Below are 14,124 nucleotides of genomic sequence, written 5' to 3' on the forward strand. Positions count from 1 at the left end.
AGTTGTAAAGATGGAATTTCTTTAAAAGCGAGGTTTTTACGAAACCGGATTGATTTATATAAAGATCCACTAAAAGTAATGGGATTTACTTCATATTTTTGGTTAAACCACAAGTTCATGTAATTTATGCGATTTACATATTTTCTGACTAGTTTGATGCTTTGGATATTGTTTTGGATAAATGAGAAAGTTGTTGATTTGAATTGTAAAAGAAAATGATACGCTTGAAAGCGTGGCCACCTCCAGTTACAGAGGAAACTCTGGCGAATTTTTTTTCCAAAAACCTAACACTTAGAAATATTTTCACTACAAGTGTTAGAAATACGTTTTTAACTTGTTTTCACATATAAGTTTCGCCACGACTTTATTTACAAAATATCAGAGGTGGGATTTCACAAAAATAAAACTTGGTAAATATATATTTAGTATATATTTTTCATAACGTCACTTGTTATGTGTTTATGATTATTTTGTGAAATATACTAATATTATTTTTAGGGTAAAAATAATATTACCATGTTAACAACTCCAAAATAATACGAACGCCTTCGCAATAATTATTTAAGTTACACCGGTAGTCATTATTACCACTCGATCTTTAAAACGTAACTTACGCATTTTAAGAAAATATTCTTGAACGCGTATTTTGTTAAAGTATTATTTTGGGAAAATCATATGTGTTGAAATATAATATTTTTGGGAAGAATATTTATATTTTGGAATAAGAAGTAAAATATATATTAAATAAGACTTAATAATATATTCCGAAGTTATACGAACGCACATGTATTAAATCCCCCATCCTTGGGAAGGAAAATAATTACCAAGTATATACAGAATGTAAACACGAAATAGTTGTCAAACTATTTCCCAAAAGCTTAAACCATAAAGCTAAGGCACGGCCGTCCGTCTAATAGAGTTAGTACGTGTAGGTCGTCGCACAGCTGCTTGATCAGAAGTATACTTGGTAGAGACGCACCACTGTGAGTTCATGTCCCCCTTTTCTCTTAACTGTTTTCAGTTTTATAAACTGCAGGGGTGAAATACATGTTACTATGATTACAAGTACTTTATACATGGTATGGTTAGCGTAAGGAGGGTTACTACTTAGATCATGTGAGTGGGTAGGAGCAACATGAGGCCATTAATCCTCATGGTAGGACCGAGGGACAGGAGCGGTAGATCTATCTGGGTGTAGCGAGCCCAACCCCTGAGCCCGCCTAATGGACCAGGTGGTGACTTTGTACCCAACGCATAAATCTGCTAGGTTTGAGTCTTCCTACTGGCACTTCACACATATCAATGGCCTTGCAAACCATTGGTGATCTCTTTTTCCTTATTTGCTACATACCAGGATTTTTATACTTACAAAGGTTTTACATACTCACTATACATGAACTCGCTCAACTATATGTTGACTTTTCAAACTACATGTATTTCAGGAAACTAACGGATCTGGCACGGTATGCACATATTTCCAAGCTGCGTTTGAATAAAGAAGTCATCCAGGGTTTAGAAGGTGTAACCTCTTCCTGGACGGGTTACATATCTCTAAACCTAGTTTTGTTTTAAAGTCTTTGATAAGTTTTTATGAACTCATTTAAATCAAGTCAAGGTTTGTAACTTATTCTGTGAATGTTGAAAATGGGATTTTCTAAACATTATTATTGGATGAATATCACATGTTTTTTTTTATCATATAGCATTGTTATGATTGTTGCTATGGTATTAAGAAGTCACACCAGTTAACCCACGCTTCCGCAAAGCCAGGGTGTGACACGATAGGAAGTCGGACTCGATCTTTTCAACCTCGTTTTGAGGGCAATAATTTTGCTTGATGAGAGCAATAAATTCCTCCCACGTCATGCTATACAAAACAGCCTTCCCCGAGGCCTGAACCAAAGATCTCCACCAAGCTAGGGCCTCGCCCTTGAATGATTGTGAAACAAACTTTACCACGTCTCTCTCTGCGCAACCACTAATGTCCACGACTGTGTCCATTTCGTCTAACCAAGTCATACAATCTACCGCGCCCTTCTCCCCAGTGAAATCTCGGGGTTTGCAAGATACGAAATACTTATAGGTGCAACCCCTGGCGCGAGATGCATCAGTAAACACTTTTTCCTTAGGACGGACACTGTTTTCATTGGATGAGTGCTTATCGTCGTCCTTCTTAGGCTTAGACGGAGTCGAGGGTGGTTTGCTGTGAGATTTTGAGTGGGTTTTTGGCTTTGAATGTGGTGTAGATAAGGTTCTGCTCCGGGACTCGGTGTATTCTTCGTACTGTCGATCCAAGGCTGCCTTAACAGCGCCGTCGACTAGAGCTTTCAATTCCGCGCCCGTTATATGAATTTGGGCATTATCATTTTCATCTTCTTTCGAATGACTATTCACTTCATTTGGATCAGCCATCGTAACTTGAATCTGCTACAGAAGATAATGACAAAGTTTTATTTAGGAGTTTATTATGGAATTGTCTTTTATGGCAATTCATTAACCATGGTAAACATAGACCATATCTGGTTAATTTGTTACTCACTTTTATTTGGGATTTGAATATAACTTATCCTAATTACAAACAATATTGTTAGTGGCATAAAAGCCTAGTCGCAAGGACGTTTTTATAATATAAGCCGGGATCATAGAGAATCAAGGCATTAAGGTTTGAACCGTAGTCCTTTTACCTTTTCTGATAGGGAGTCATAGACCACAACTGTCTTTTGTCTTATATGACAATAAGTATGGCCCGTGGGCACTACATCACTAATGGATGTTTGATAAATGATCATCTTTATTGACGATTTAACCCATGATTTATAAATCATTAATTTGGGTTTTGGAATCCCTTGAAGGATTTTTATATAAGAATGACGCGTGTGATTTTTAACGAATCACATCTGCCAAGAACGTTAACATGTTTACAGAGGTTAACAGGGAATCTGAATCTTTTAATCAGGTCTTACCATCTTGGCCGGGTCTTATAATGACACCTGGCTAGGTTTCACCATTAAGATTCTTTATTTAGGCAGATTAATTTAAAAGGAATGATTTTTGATTTATCTTGTATATAATAACAAAAATGAAATTTATAACATAACATTCCATTTTTTTATGATAATGATTACACGCTGCCCTAAACGGGACTTTTTAAATAAATGAATACCCACGCAGAGGTTTATAGAAAACAAGTCCACGCAGGGACCAATTACAAAGATAGATGTCCGCGCAGGGACTAAAAGATAAGTCCACGCAGGGACTAAACACGATATATGTCCACGCAGGGACTAGACTGTAATAGTAAATACAACAGTACATAAGGAGACTAATGATCTCGTTTCTTCCTTCCTTTTAGTAGGTTTGCTAGGCCTTTAAGGAATCCATGATTACTTTTACGTTCTTGCTCAAAGTCTCGTTCCACTCGGTTTAGACGGTGGAGGATTTCTTCTTGCTCCGGTGGAGAAAAACGTGGCTGCTGCGACGGTTGCTGAACCGGAGGTCTAGGAGGCGCTGGATACCCATGAGCTGAGTAATCTGGTCTCCAAGAGGTTCCATGGAGGGCATTATAATTAGCCGCTACCACGTATGGGTCGGCATCGTAATTATAGTTGTAGTGCGTATGAGTCGGCTGCTCAAACGGGTTGTACGCGGTGGAACCGCCGTATGCTGGTATTGGATTGTCATAGCCGAATGGTGGTGGAGGTGGTGCAACTGGTGCAGAATTCACCTCTGCAGGGTGACCAGAAGGTTCCCCTAACTGTGGTTCTTCAGGTACTGGCAGAAAGTGACTTGCACTCGAGTGGCGAGGGGTGCTAAAATGGAATTCCCCTCCTCGGGTGGACATCTGTGCGCCTGATCTCCTACGCCTTGGCGGATCAGGAGGTACTGGTTGAACTGGTGGCGGAGGAGGCGGTGGCGTAACTGCCACGAAACGCGAATCCTCGGAAGGATCCTGTTGCTGTTGTTGCTCATGAGGCGAGAAGTGATGAGAAGGTGTGAAGTACCAATCACACTGGTTAAACCTCGCCTGGTAACTGTCGGGACCTTGATAGGGCGTTCCATGGAAGGATGACCCATCAGAGATCTCGATAGGGTGGTTGGGAGTACCTCTTGCAGGTTCTATGGGATCCGTGTCTTCATCCATATCTACCGCATTATCTTCGGAGAAATGGTCTTCAGGTCCTAATGGGTTATAACCTATTGGTTCTTGGACATAATCAGCCGGGTTAAATCGGCCTTGAAAGAAAGGAGTAGGATCGCCATAGGAACGGTGCGAAGCAGATCCCTGGAGAGGTATAAACGAAGGTTGAGGGTTACTGGGATCGTTCTCCGAATTTGGTCCGAAAGAGTGACGGTATGAAGGTGTCGAACTGTGCGAGGTAGAATGTCTTGCTGGCTCAAAGAGGTTCCTTCTACGTCTCTGAGGTTCTTCACTCCTTGTAGTCGAAGGAGCTCGCATGCTCGAAGGTCCGGCCTCGTGATCATTGTGAGTAGTGATCGGCCCTTTGCCTCTTCCTCCTCTTCCTCTTCTAATTGCTGGTGGCATATTTCCTGCTTTCAAAAATTTAAATCACAATAAACAATAAATGACAAACTGGAATAACAATTCGAATTTGTCCTATGTTCTTATCTAGACTCGAATATGTGCAATTGTGTCATTGAGATTAAACACAAAAGACTAGTGTTTAATTCACTCAACTTTGGCTCTGATACCAACCTGTCACACCCCGATTTCCACGTGTCTCACCGGGCCCACCGGTGAGACACGTGGAAATCGGGGTGTGACACACTACAGTTTCCTTGTTTCCCTTTTAATATTGTTAACATGCATAAAACGTTACTATGAAAACAAACATTCATCGGTTTTAGCATGCAGCCAATGGAATCCTATAAACACATAGTTCAGTTCACTATCCATTTACCCAGTTACTGTGTGACGGACATGCTAAACAGTGAAGGTTCTTTGCCAACAAAAGACTCCCTGGCGACGAAATACATCATGACGAAACACCCCTAGAAGTTCGTCGTATGCATAGCTGATGAAACATCATTGTTCGACGAAAGACAGGCCGACGAAACTCTATGTTTCGTCGAGATGAAATTGTGGCGAAATACCATGTTTCATCGAGATCAAATATGACGGAAAACTCTATGTTTCGTCGGACAAAACAGTTACAGATCCAAATCAGTTCCTAGAACCCTGATTCATCCATTCATCAGACTAGCACAAATTAACGGCATGCTTTCTTGATTTAAACAGAATATCATATTATGATCGGTCCAATAATAAACTATCAAAACATTTTCATTCTTTCAATAAATGCAATAAACTCTTATTGGACCTCCAAAAATCATCTCGATTTCACTGTTAGGTAACATCCAAAAATCTGTTTATCAAATGATATCATTGGACCACCATACTTTACACTATCTTCACATGCAATTGACAGACCCAAGATACCTTTTCAAATAAACCGATATTCATTGAAATCAAATATTGTTACTTGAAATTGATTGGGCCGTGACTAACTTTTCAACTTATAAGTATGGCCGCCAACATTCTCATGCACACTTTGACACAACCACAACCATTGAATCTTGTACAATTAATCATCATTTACGTCACATCATACACCAGATCAATTCCCTAACCAACGCTTCGACATATAAGCACATAATCTAGCATGACAATCAAATATAAATTATCTTAGGGGTAGGTATACTAACCGTGTACGAGAAGGGTGATGAGCCGAAGGAGAGGGCTTCGCCAAGAGTGAGGCTACCGTCGGTTTCCAAGAGAGGGAGAAAGGATAATAGGGTTTTGATAATGATAAACTTCGTGTGCGTATGAAAATGTGAAGTAATATGATTCAGGTGGGCCTCACTTAGGCCAAAAGCCCATCTCGACGAAACTCTTTTCTTCGGCGAAAGATAACCTTCGTCGTGTGGAGGTGAGGACGAAACTCTATGTTTCGTCGAGTAGAAAATCCAAATATAAAGGTGTATGGGTTATGTCTATGTTAAGTCTATTTAAACTTAACCAATTAATCAGTTTTCAATACGTTAATCATATGATCAAACAATAATACAATAATTATAAACATTAAATTAGTCATATAACAAACGTGCACAAGTTATGAGAACACAGCTGTGAAACAAGTAACGTGTTGAGAAAAGACCTAGAAAACTCGGGTTGTCACAATCCGTTCTCACCGTTTTCACACTTCCAACCGTTTTTCCTTGATCCCGTTTCTCTCTCTATATCTACACACACGTTTAAAAATACGAAAACGAAAAACTTATTGTGCTTATTAGGCTTTCTCTCAAAATTTATAACTTTAAAACTTATTGGACAATTTATGATTTAACGAAAACCTTATGATTAATTTTGGGCCCAAGTAAAATTATTTTGATCCATAATTGAAAATCGAAACTTGTTGGTCCATATATAATCCATAATTTCACGAATCATCGATTAGCAATTATCATATATCATCTATTATTCTAATGCTATATTTTTGTTATGTTTATTGCTATAACGATCGTCGTTAAAAATAGCTTATATAATTCGTTTAGTTTTAAAAAGCGTGAAGCGCACAAAAGCGACGAGGTCTAAAACTGAGATGCAAAGCGCAAAAGTGGGAGGCTTTCCGTACCTGAGTTGCAAGACAATTATATATATATATACATATATATATGGTCGGGATTTAGAGAAAACGATGAAAAGTGTGAGAACGGTGAGAACGATTATGAATCGTCCGATCAAAACAATCTATGGACTAGATTGGCGCGGTGGCGTTTTCGTAAACAACACGAATTCTATTGAGTCGACGCGCTTCATTAAGGGTAAAAAGATATTTACACTTCTATACCAAAACACCAACTAATGAATAAAACACCATTACTGGCCAAAACGCATCCCTATATAAACAAAACATTCTCATACATAAGAACACACCTCCCCCAACCTAAAAACACCATATTTCTACTATATAACATTCATCTTACAACGCCAAAAAATCCAAAACATCAAACACACCTACTCAAAAACGCCATATTTTACTATATACCAATCATCTTAGAAAACGCCAAATCTCTCAAATATCAAATATTTCCAAAAGAATGGACTTTTCTTTCAGATACACTATTTCCTTAGAAAAACGCCAAAAATGCCAAAAATCGTTTCTTGTATATTCAATATTGTTCTACGCGAAGTTGCGGAGAATGCATTCTTTCCTGAGGTGCTGCGACTCAAATGATATTTTGCTGAATGAGATGGACAAAACTTCAAGAAAAAGATACTGGGGTCAGACTTATGTCAGTTTTTGTGTTTTGTTATTGATGAATATTATAATGGCATGAATAGACGAATGACACTGATGAGTGGTTTGAAGATACATATTCAAACAAAAAACTCATGTCATATTGTCTTTCCAAACGGCCAAAAAAACACAAGCATGACAAAAGCCAAACCGCCAGTGAACATGTTTCAAAAAAGAAAGAGACTGACGATAGTGAAGATTTGAAAGATGAATTATTTTATTTTTATTCTTTTAATTTTCTTTTTCTGTTGTGTGTTATGTATTTTTCAACTTAGAATAAAAAAAATAACATTATATTAATAAAACGTCAAAAGTCATAATTATTGTGAAACGCCATAATACAGTAAAAGGCCAAAAACTCCCAATCTATAATAAAAGTAATTTAGAGAAGTATTATTAAAAGCTAAAAATGGAAACAAACGCCAAAAACTACTTAAAGCCATTAAAAAACGCCAAACTTGGAAGATGGAATGTCTAAGACCAAAAAAACTCATAAAAACCTGAACAAAATCAGTAAAAAATACACACAGTAACTGAAAAGACGGGTACTTTATTAATATCATTTATTATGAATAAAAATCCCGCTTAAACTACACGCCAAAAACATCCTATAAAAAGACGTCTCTACACAATCAACTGACCACACCACCAAAAAATAAATGCCATCTTTCCAACAAACCATTCACTTTAAAACGCCAAAAAAGATACTTAAAAAAGCCACAGATGCGGAACCTCATTTCTTCTTTATTGAGTATTGTTCTGAATGAAGTTTCACTGAATGGATCCTACTCTGAGGTGGGTATATCTATAAGCTTTTCCTGAATGAGATGAACAAATTTTCATGAAAAAACGAAAAAAAAAGACTTTTACCCCTTAATGAAGACGTGCGTTATGTAGAAAAATAAGGATCTACATAAGGTATTCAAAACAGGTTCAAAACGCCAAAAAGGTTAAAGTAGAAGAGGGTGACGACAGTAAAGATTTGGAAGAGAAATTAGATTATAATTTTTATTTTTTTTTTCAGTTTCTATTATTTGTTATCTAATTCTCTGTTTTTATTATCTAATTCTCTACTAAAAAAAACTTAATATAAAACGCCAAAACACCAAAACGACTGATAGTGTGAAAACTGAGAGAACGAATGCTAGCAAAGCACGATGTTGCTATAAAACGCCAAAAACGCCAAACAAGGTATTACTGAAAAATCAACACTAATTCACCGATGAAATTGAACGAAACAGTAATTGCTAAATAGTAAAATGAAGAGACGGTAACATTATTGTCAAACATTTATTATATTAAAAGCCACTACATGGAAAACTGAATTTATTTATCTTTTCAAAACTCCATAACTGTCTGTCAAATTTTAGACCTGTATCCTACTTGATATAATAAACATCAAGAAAATTACTGATATTTTTTACATCATAGACATGCATCCTGATTTAAAAAACAATAAAAACGCCAAAACATACTTAAAACGCCAAAAATATTAACTTGATCCTGATCTACAATCAATAAAACGCGACGTATTTATTAAACGCCAAAAAAATGGAAACGGGATGTGACACGCGTTTAAAAAAAGAAATATGAAAGGACAAAAAAGCCCCTCCGCCCTTCTCTATGCCGCGTGACACGTGTTGGGCCAGGATGCGTTCTCACCGTTCTCACACTTTTGAGCGTTTTCTCCTGATCCCGTTTCTATATATATATATATATATATATATATATATATATATGGAGAGGATCATGAGAAAACTAGAAAACTAAATAAAAAAACCTAAAAAAAAGCTAAAAAACATACCAAAAAGTTTTTTTTTTACAATTTTTTGTAAAAAAATCGCTAGTATTTATATATAAAAAATTTTCAAAAAAAAAAAATTGTTGTACTGCACATGTGCATTATATGTGTACTACACATGTGCACTATATCCGTAATAGTGCACGTGTGCAATATAACAAAAAACTTTTTTTTAATTTTTTTTTGAAATTTTTTTCCATGCATAAAAAGCTGCGTTTTTTTATAAAAATTAAAAAAATATATTACTTTTTATTTTTTAAAAAGAATTTTTTTATTAAAAGCATTTTTAAATTCATATTTTTTTAACAAGACAAGTTTTTTTGAGCGTCGGTTTTTGTACGCCGTTTTTACGCCCGGCTTTTTCACGCATTATTTTTTAACGTGGTCGTTTTTGCAACTCATTTTTTACGCTCGGTTTTTCAAGCGTCGTTTTTTTAACGCACCGTTTTTTACGTCACGTTTTAACGAGAAATGAGATATGTAAATGAGATATGAAAGAGGAGAGATGAGATGAAGATGGATCTAAACAATGTAAATGAGAAATGAGATATGAGAGAGGAGAGAGGATTTTATAAAGTCAGAGACATTAAATGAAGAGAGAGGGATAATTTGACATTTGGGGTAAATGACCACAATACCTCTTTTCCTGATTGGTTGAGAGTGGTTCTCACGGTTCTTACAACTAAAGGTGATTTTCATTTTAACGGCTCCCTATATATATATATATATATATATATATATATATATATATATATATATATATATATATATATATATATATATATATATATATATATATATATATATATATATATATATATATATATATATAGGGGAAGGTTCATTTGAAAAGAAATTTAATGTGAGAAGAAAAAGAAGCAAGAGCATATTAGTAAAATACTATTTCATTTATAACTTATATCATTAATTTTTCTCTCTTTAATTAATTAGTCAAATAGTAATTAATTATCCTACATATAATATACAAAACCTACACATATCAAAATTTCCTACATATACCCTACACCTTATAGAATTTTATCCTACACAGTCGAAATTTATCCTACACACCTCGAAATATATCGTACACAACTCGTAATTTATCCTACACAACTAGTAATTTATTCTACACTTTAAATTAAGTTGTTTTTTTATTTTGGAAAAAATATATATATTTTGAAAAGTGGTTACAAATTTAATTTAATTAGTTATTAAATGGGAAGAATACAAATTAATGATTTATGTAAGTTTACCAATATACCCTTATATTAAAATTAAATGCAAATATTAAATAAATTAAAATGGAGCATTCTTATTGGTTGAAACTTCTTTTTCTTCTTACAAAAAAATTCTTCTCATTTGAACCCTCCACTATATATATATATATATATATATATATATATATGGTAAGGTTAATGCGAGAACCAATGTGAACACAATCAAAAATACCTAAAAGAACCTAACCCCCAGCCCCCCCCACCCCTCCAAAACCTAAACGCCCCACCCCCACCCAAGCTAAAATGCTAAAAACTAAACCCCTAAAAAACCTAAAAAAATCAAAAAAACACACAATTTTTTTAATATTTTTTTACATTAAATTCGCTACTTTTCGTAGCTAAAAAAAATTTAATTTATTTTTGTAACGAAATCCAGCGATTTTTTTATAAAAATTAAAGAAAAAAGTTTTGTGTGTTTTTAGGTATTTTTTGTTGTGTTCACATTGGTTCTCGCAATAAAGGGTGGTTCCTAACGTATCCTTCTCCTGTATATATATATGTATATATGTATATTTATATATCCCATAGGTTTTTAGCATGGTTGCAAAATTCGCTAGGCGCTCCCTAGTCGGCCGACCGGGGAGTTGAGAGTACTCGGCCTAGGCGGAGAGTGCTCGAGGAGCACTCGGACATGTTAACTTATAAAGAAATAAGTTTTTGGAAATTCAGTATATGTCAAATAACATAAATTTACTAATATTTATAACAAAATACGTGAAAATGATATTTATTCTTTAATATAATAGGATAGAAATTATGTTTTATTATTTTTTAAGTCAAACAAGGCCCGAGTTGACCTACTAGATAAAATTTTGGCCGAGGTTGAACGTGTTTGACCGATTTCGAGTAATTAGGCGGAGTCAAAGAAAGTCGCATTGGCAGCCTCCTTTGTAGCGACTACTCGAAGAGTACTCGGCATTGAAAACCTTGTTTTACAACCATGGTTTTTAGTACCCAAAATATAGCTATAAAAAAAATTATTTGATTTTAGCTACGTGTACAAGCCAAAAAACGAAAGATACATGTTGCGGCATAAAACACCTTGGGTACAAGAGGAGGGCGCCTTAGGCCAAGAATACCAAGAAAAAACCCAAAATTTGTGCCTTTTTTGCACTTCTTGGTTAAATCTTGTCTTAAAATTAGAAAAAAATGGTGAAAACTAAAACAAGAACATAGCATAGGTTGCATGACAGTGAAAGCTATGGAGCGTTGTGGTTGCATAGAAGAGTGAAAGATGAAATATGGGTATAGTCATCGTATGAGAACTAGCAATTCATCATCTTTGCATAAGTGAATGTTGAAAGTCTTACACATTATGCTTGGATTTGAGATAGTTGACCTATTGAAAGCACGATACATATGAGAAAATATACTGAACGTACATAATCCACCCGAATTACATTAACTTAGTTCGAACAAACAATATGCATAGAAAAAGGTAACGACAAATTACTACGCAATTGCATTTTCTAATCCATCACTAAAGATTTTAGCAAACGCCTCCATTTGCATACTCGGAAAGGACACTCCAATTTCAAAATCTTGTGCTGATTCTTTGCTGGCACTTATAGAAAACAACCCGCCATTGTCGATTGAAACAACTTCATATTTTGTCGGCTTTCCCCACCCAAAATCAATGTCGTAGAAGTCGAATTTTGGTGTACCAGTGACTCCAATCTTCCTTGCCGGTATCTTGAAACCATCATGCCATCTCTCCACATCTTTCAAGATCCCCTCCTTATTCTTCACCAGTTTGCTTATACCCTCTCCAATCATTTTGGCAGCAATAACAAACCCATTTTCACCTGATAACACAACATTTTTTATGGTTACAATACACGGTGCGCTACAATTACCAAAGTAGGTTGCAGGAAGTGGCGGATCCAAACGTGGTCGACAACCCACCGCCAATATAAACTGTTCTAACTCGTCTTCACCCTTTTTTTCTCCCACCTTGACAAGCGATTTCACAATACAACTCCATATATAACCACATGTTACCGTAAAAGATGATACATACTCCAAACTTGGTAGTTGGGTTAGAACCTGTTTCTTAAGTCCATTGATATGGGTTCGGGCCAACACAAATGTGGCCCGAACCCTATCAGAGGGACCCCCAAGGCTCGGAGGTTGATAAAACTTTTCGAGATTTGTTTGTTTCAACCGGTCTTCAAATACTTTCGGAATGTCAACCAATCTATCCAAAATAGGTGGAGATCCATTTGCTAAAAATGACTCATCTCCACCCGATTCATAAACCAAAGACCACGCCTTCAAGAAATAGAACCGAGTGCTTGCGTCACCAAGGCTGTGATGATTTGTTGTTCCGATAGAGATACCCGAGTTTGGAAAATACGTCACTTGGACCGAGAAAACTGGGAGTGTGACGTAATCAGATTCTTTAACAGCACTACCTAACTCAGGAACAAGCGGATAAAAGTTTTCACATTTCCGAGGATGATTTCCTGTCAGATCACTAAAATCAAGAGTGCTTTCTGCAAAAGTAACTGCAACAGAATCACCTTCCACATGTCGGATCACGGGTTTTTTAGTGAAAGTGGAATCATTGGGAAATACGACCAGATTGCTAGCGAATGGGAAATAATGTTGAAGTGTGATGGATAAGGAGTGTTTTAGATTGGGGACAATGGTTTCCATGAAATGGGATTTTGAATGTGGGAAGTGGTAGAAAAAAAGATGATGGCTTGGTGGTGAGAGTAGCCATGTAATGTCGAAGAAAGTGAGCGGTAGCGAACGGTGGCCAATGGTGGCTGGTGGTGGCGATATCCGAGAACGTTCGAGAACTGTTAGATTGGGAGTGGCATCCATTGAATTGGTGGTGTGGTGTCGGTTGCTATCATTGAGATGTATTTATGGACCAAAAAATGGGGGTTGGAAGAAGGGCAACGTAGTTGGTTGGGGTTAGCATCAGATGGTTGTGATGTATGTATGGACCAATAAATGGGGGTTAGAAGAAGGGTATAACGGTAGTTGGTGGGGGTTAGCATGAGGTGGTGCTACGGTACCGTCCGGTACCGAAAGAACCGGTACTGAAAATTCTCAAAAGTGGGTACCGGTACCGAATATACCCGGTACGGTACAGTTCGGTAACGGTACCGGTACGTTACCGGTATTTGAGAGTAAAAACCGGTACCGAAAATGCTAAAAGTCGGTACCGAATTAGTATCGAAAAAGTACCTGGTTCGGTAAATTCGGTACCGGTATCAGTACCAGTACCGGGAACGAATTGCTCATCCTTAGGTGGTGCTATGGATGTTTAAAAAAGAAAGCCTTTTGATTAAAAACGAGCTTGGCTAGTCTTGTTGGCTGCGAGGGGGCGTCTGATTCTTCGAACTTTTCGCTCAGTAATGTCATATATGTAGCTTTCGTAGACACCCCGGTTCTATATAAATTTTTGAGTATATACGTTTTCAACCATCCCATCAAAAATTTCAAGCTTCGTCACTGCCCAAGCTAGTGAATACTTTAAAAAAATAAACCTTCAGACTACCAAAGAGTCATCTGCCGATTAAACACGTATCTTTTCCCGCTCATTTTGTCGGGTTTTATTTCGGGACAACATGCGGTACCCAAAATTTGTCATCAAAATTCATCTGGTTTTTTAGCAGTTATTTATGTTTTTATTTTCCAACTTATTACAGTTTTAACGAAGTTGATTGATATTTGTTGTTTTGATACTCAACTTCATACAATTAATATATTTTTA

General features: G+C 36.3%; 1 protein-coding gene across 1 annotated transcript; it reads right to left on the minus strand.

Moving 5' to 3' along the window:
* Positions 1-11,632: 11,632 nt before the first annotated feature.
* On the minus strand, positions 11,633-13,324 carry LOC110922218 (malonyl-coenzyme A:anthocyanin 3-O-glucoside-6''-O-malonyltransferase). Its single transcript, XM_022166524.2, has one exon. It carries the CDS (start codon positions 13,224-13,226, stop codon positions 11,850-11,852), a length of 1,377 nt encoding a protein of 458 aa, XP_022022216.1. The 5' UTR covers positions 13,227-13,324; the 3' UTR covers positions 11,633-11,849.
* Between the last annotated feature and the right edge of the window lie 800 nt (positions 13,325-14,124).

Source organism: Helianthus annuus, chromosome 17 (assembly GCF_002127325.2).
Source record: "Helianthus annuus cultivar XRQ/B chromosome 17, HanXRQr2.0-SUNRISE, whole genome shotgun sequence".
Lineage (NCBI taxonomy): Eukaryota > Viridiplantae > Streptophyta > Magnoliopsida > Asterales > Asteraceae > Helianthus > Helianthus annuus.

What these genes read in the sequence shown, in the direction of transcription:
- LOC110922218 (XM_022166524.2), bottom strand. Translation starts at nt 13,226, where the DNA reads ATGGATGCCACTCCCAATCTAACAGTTCTCGAACGTTCTCGGATATCG.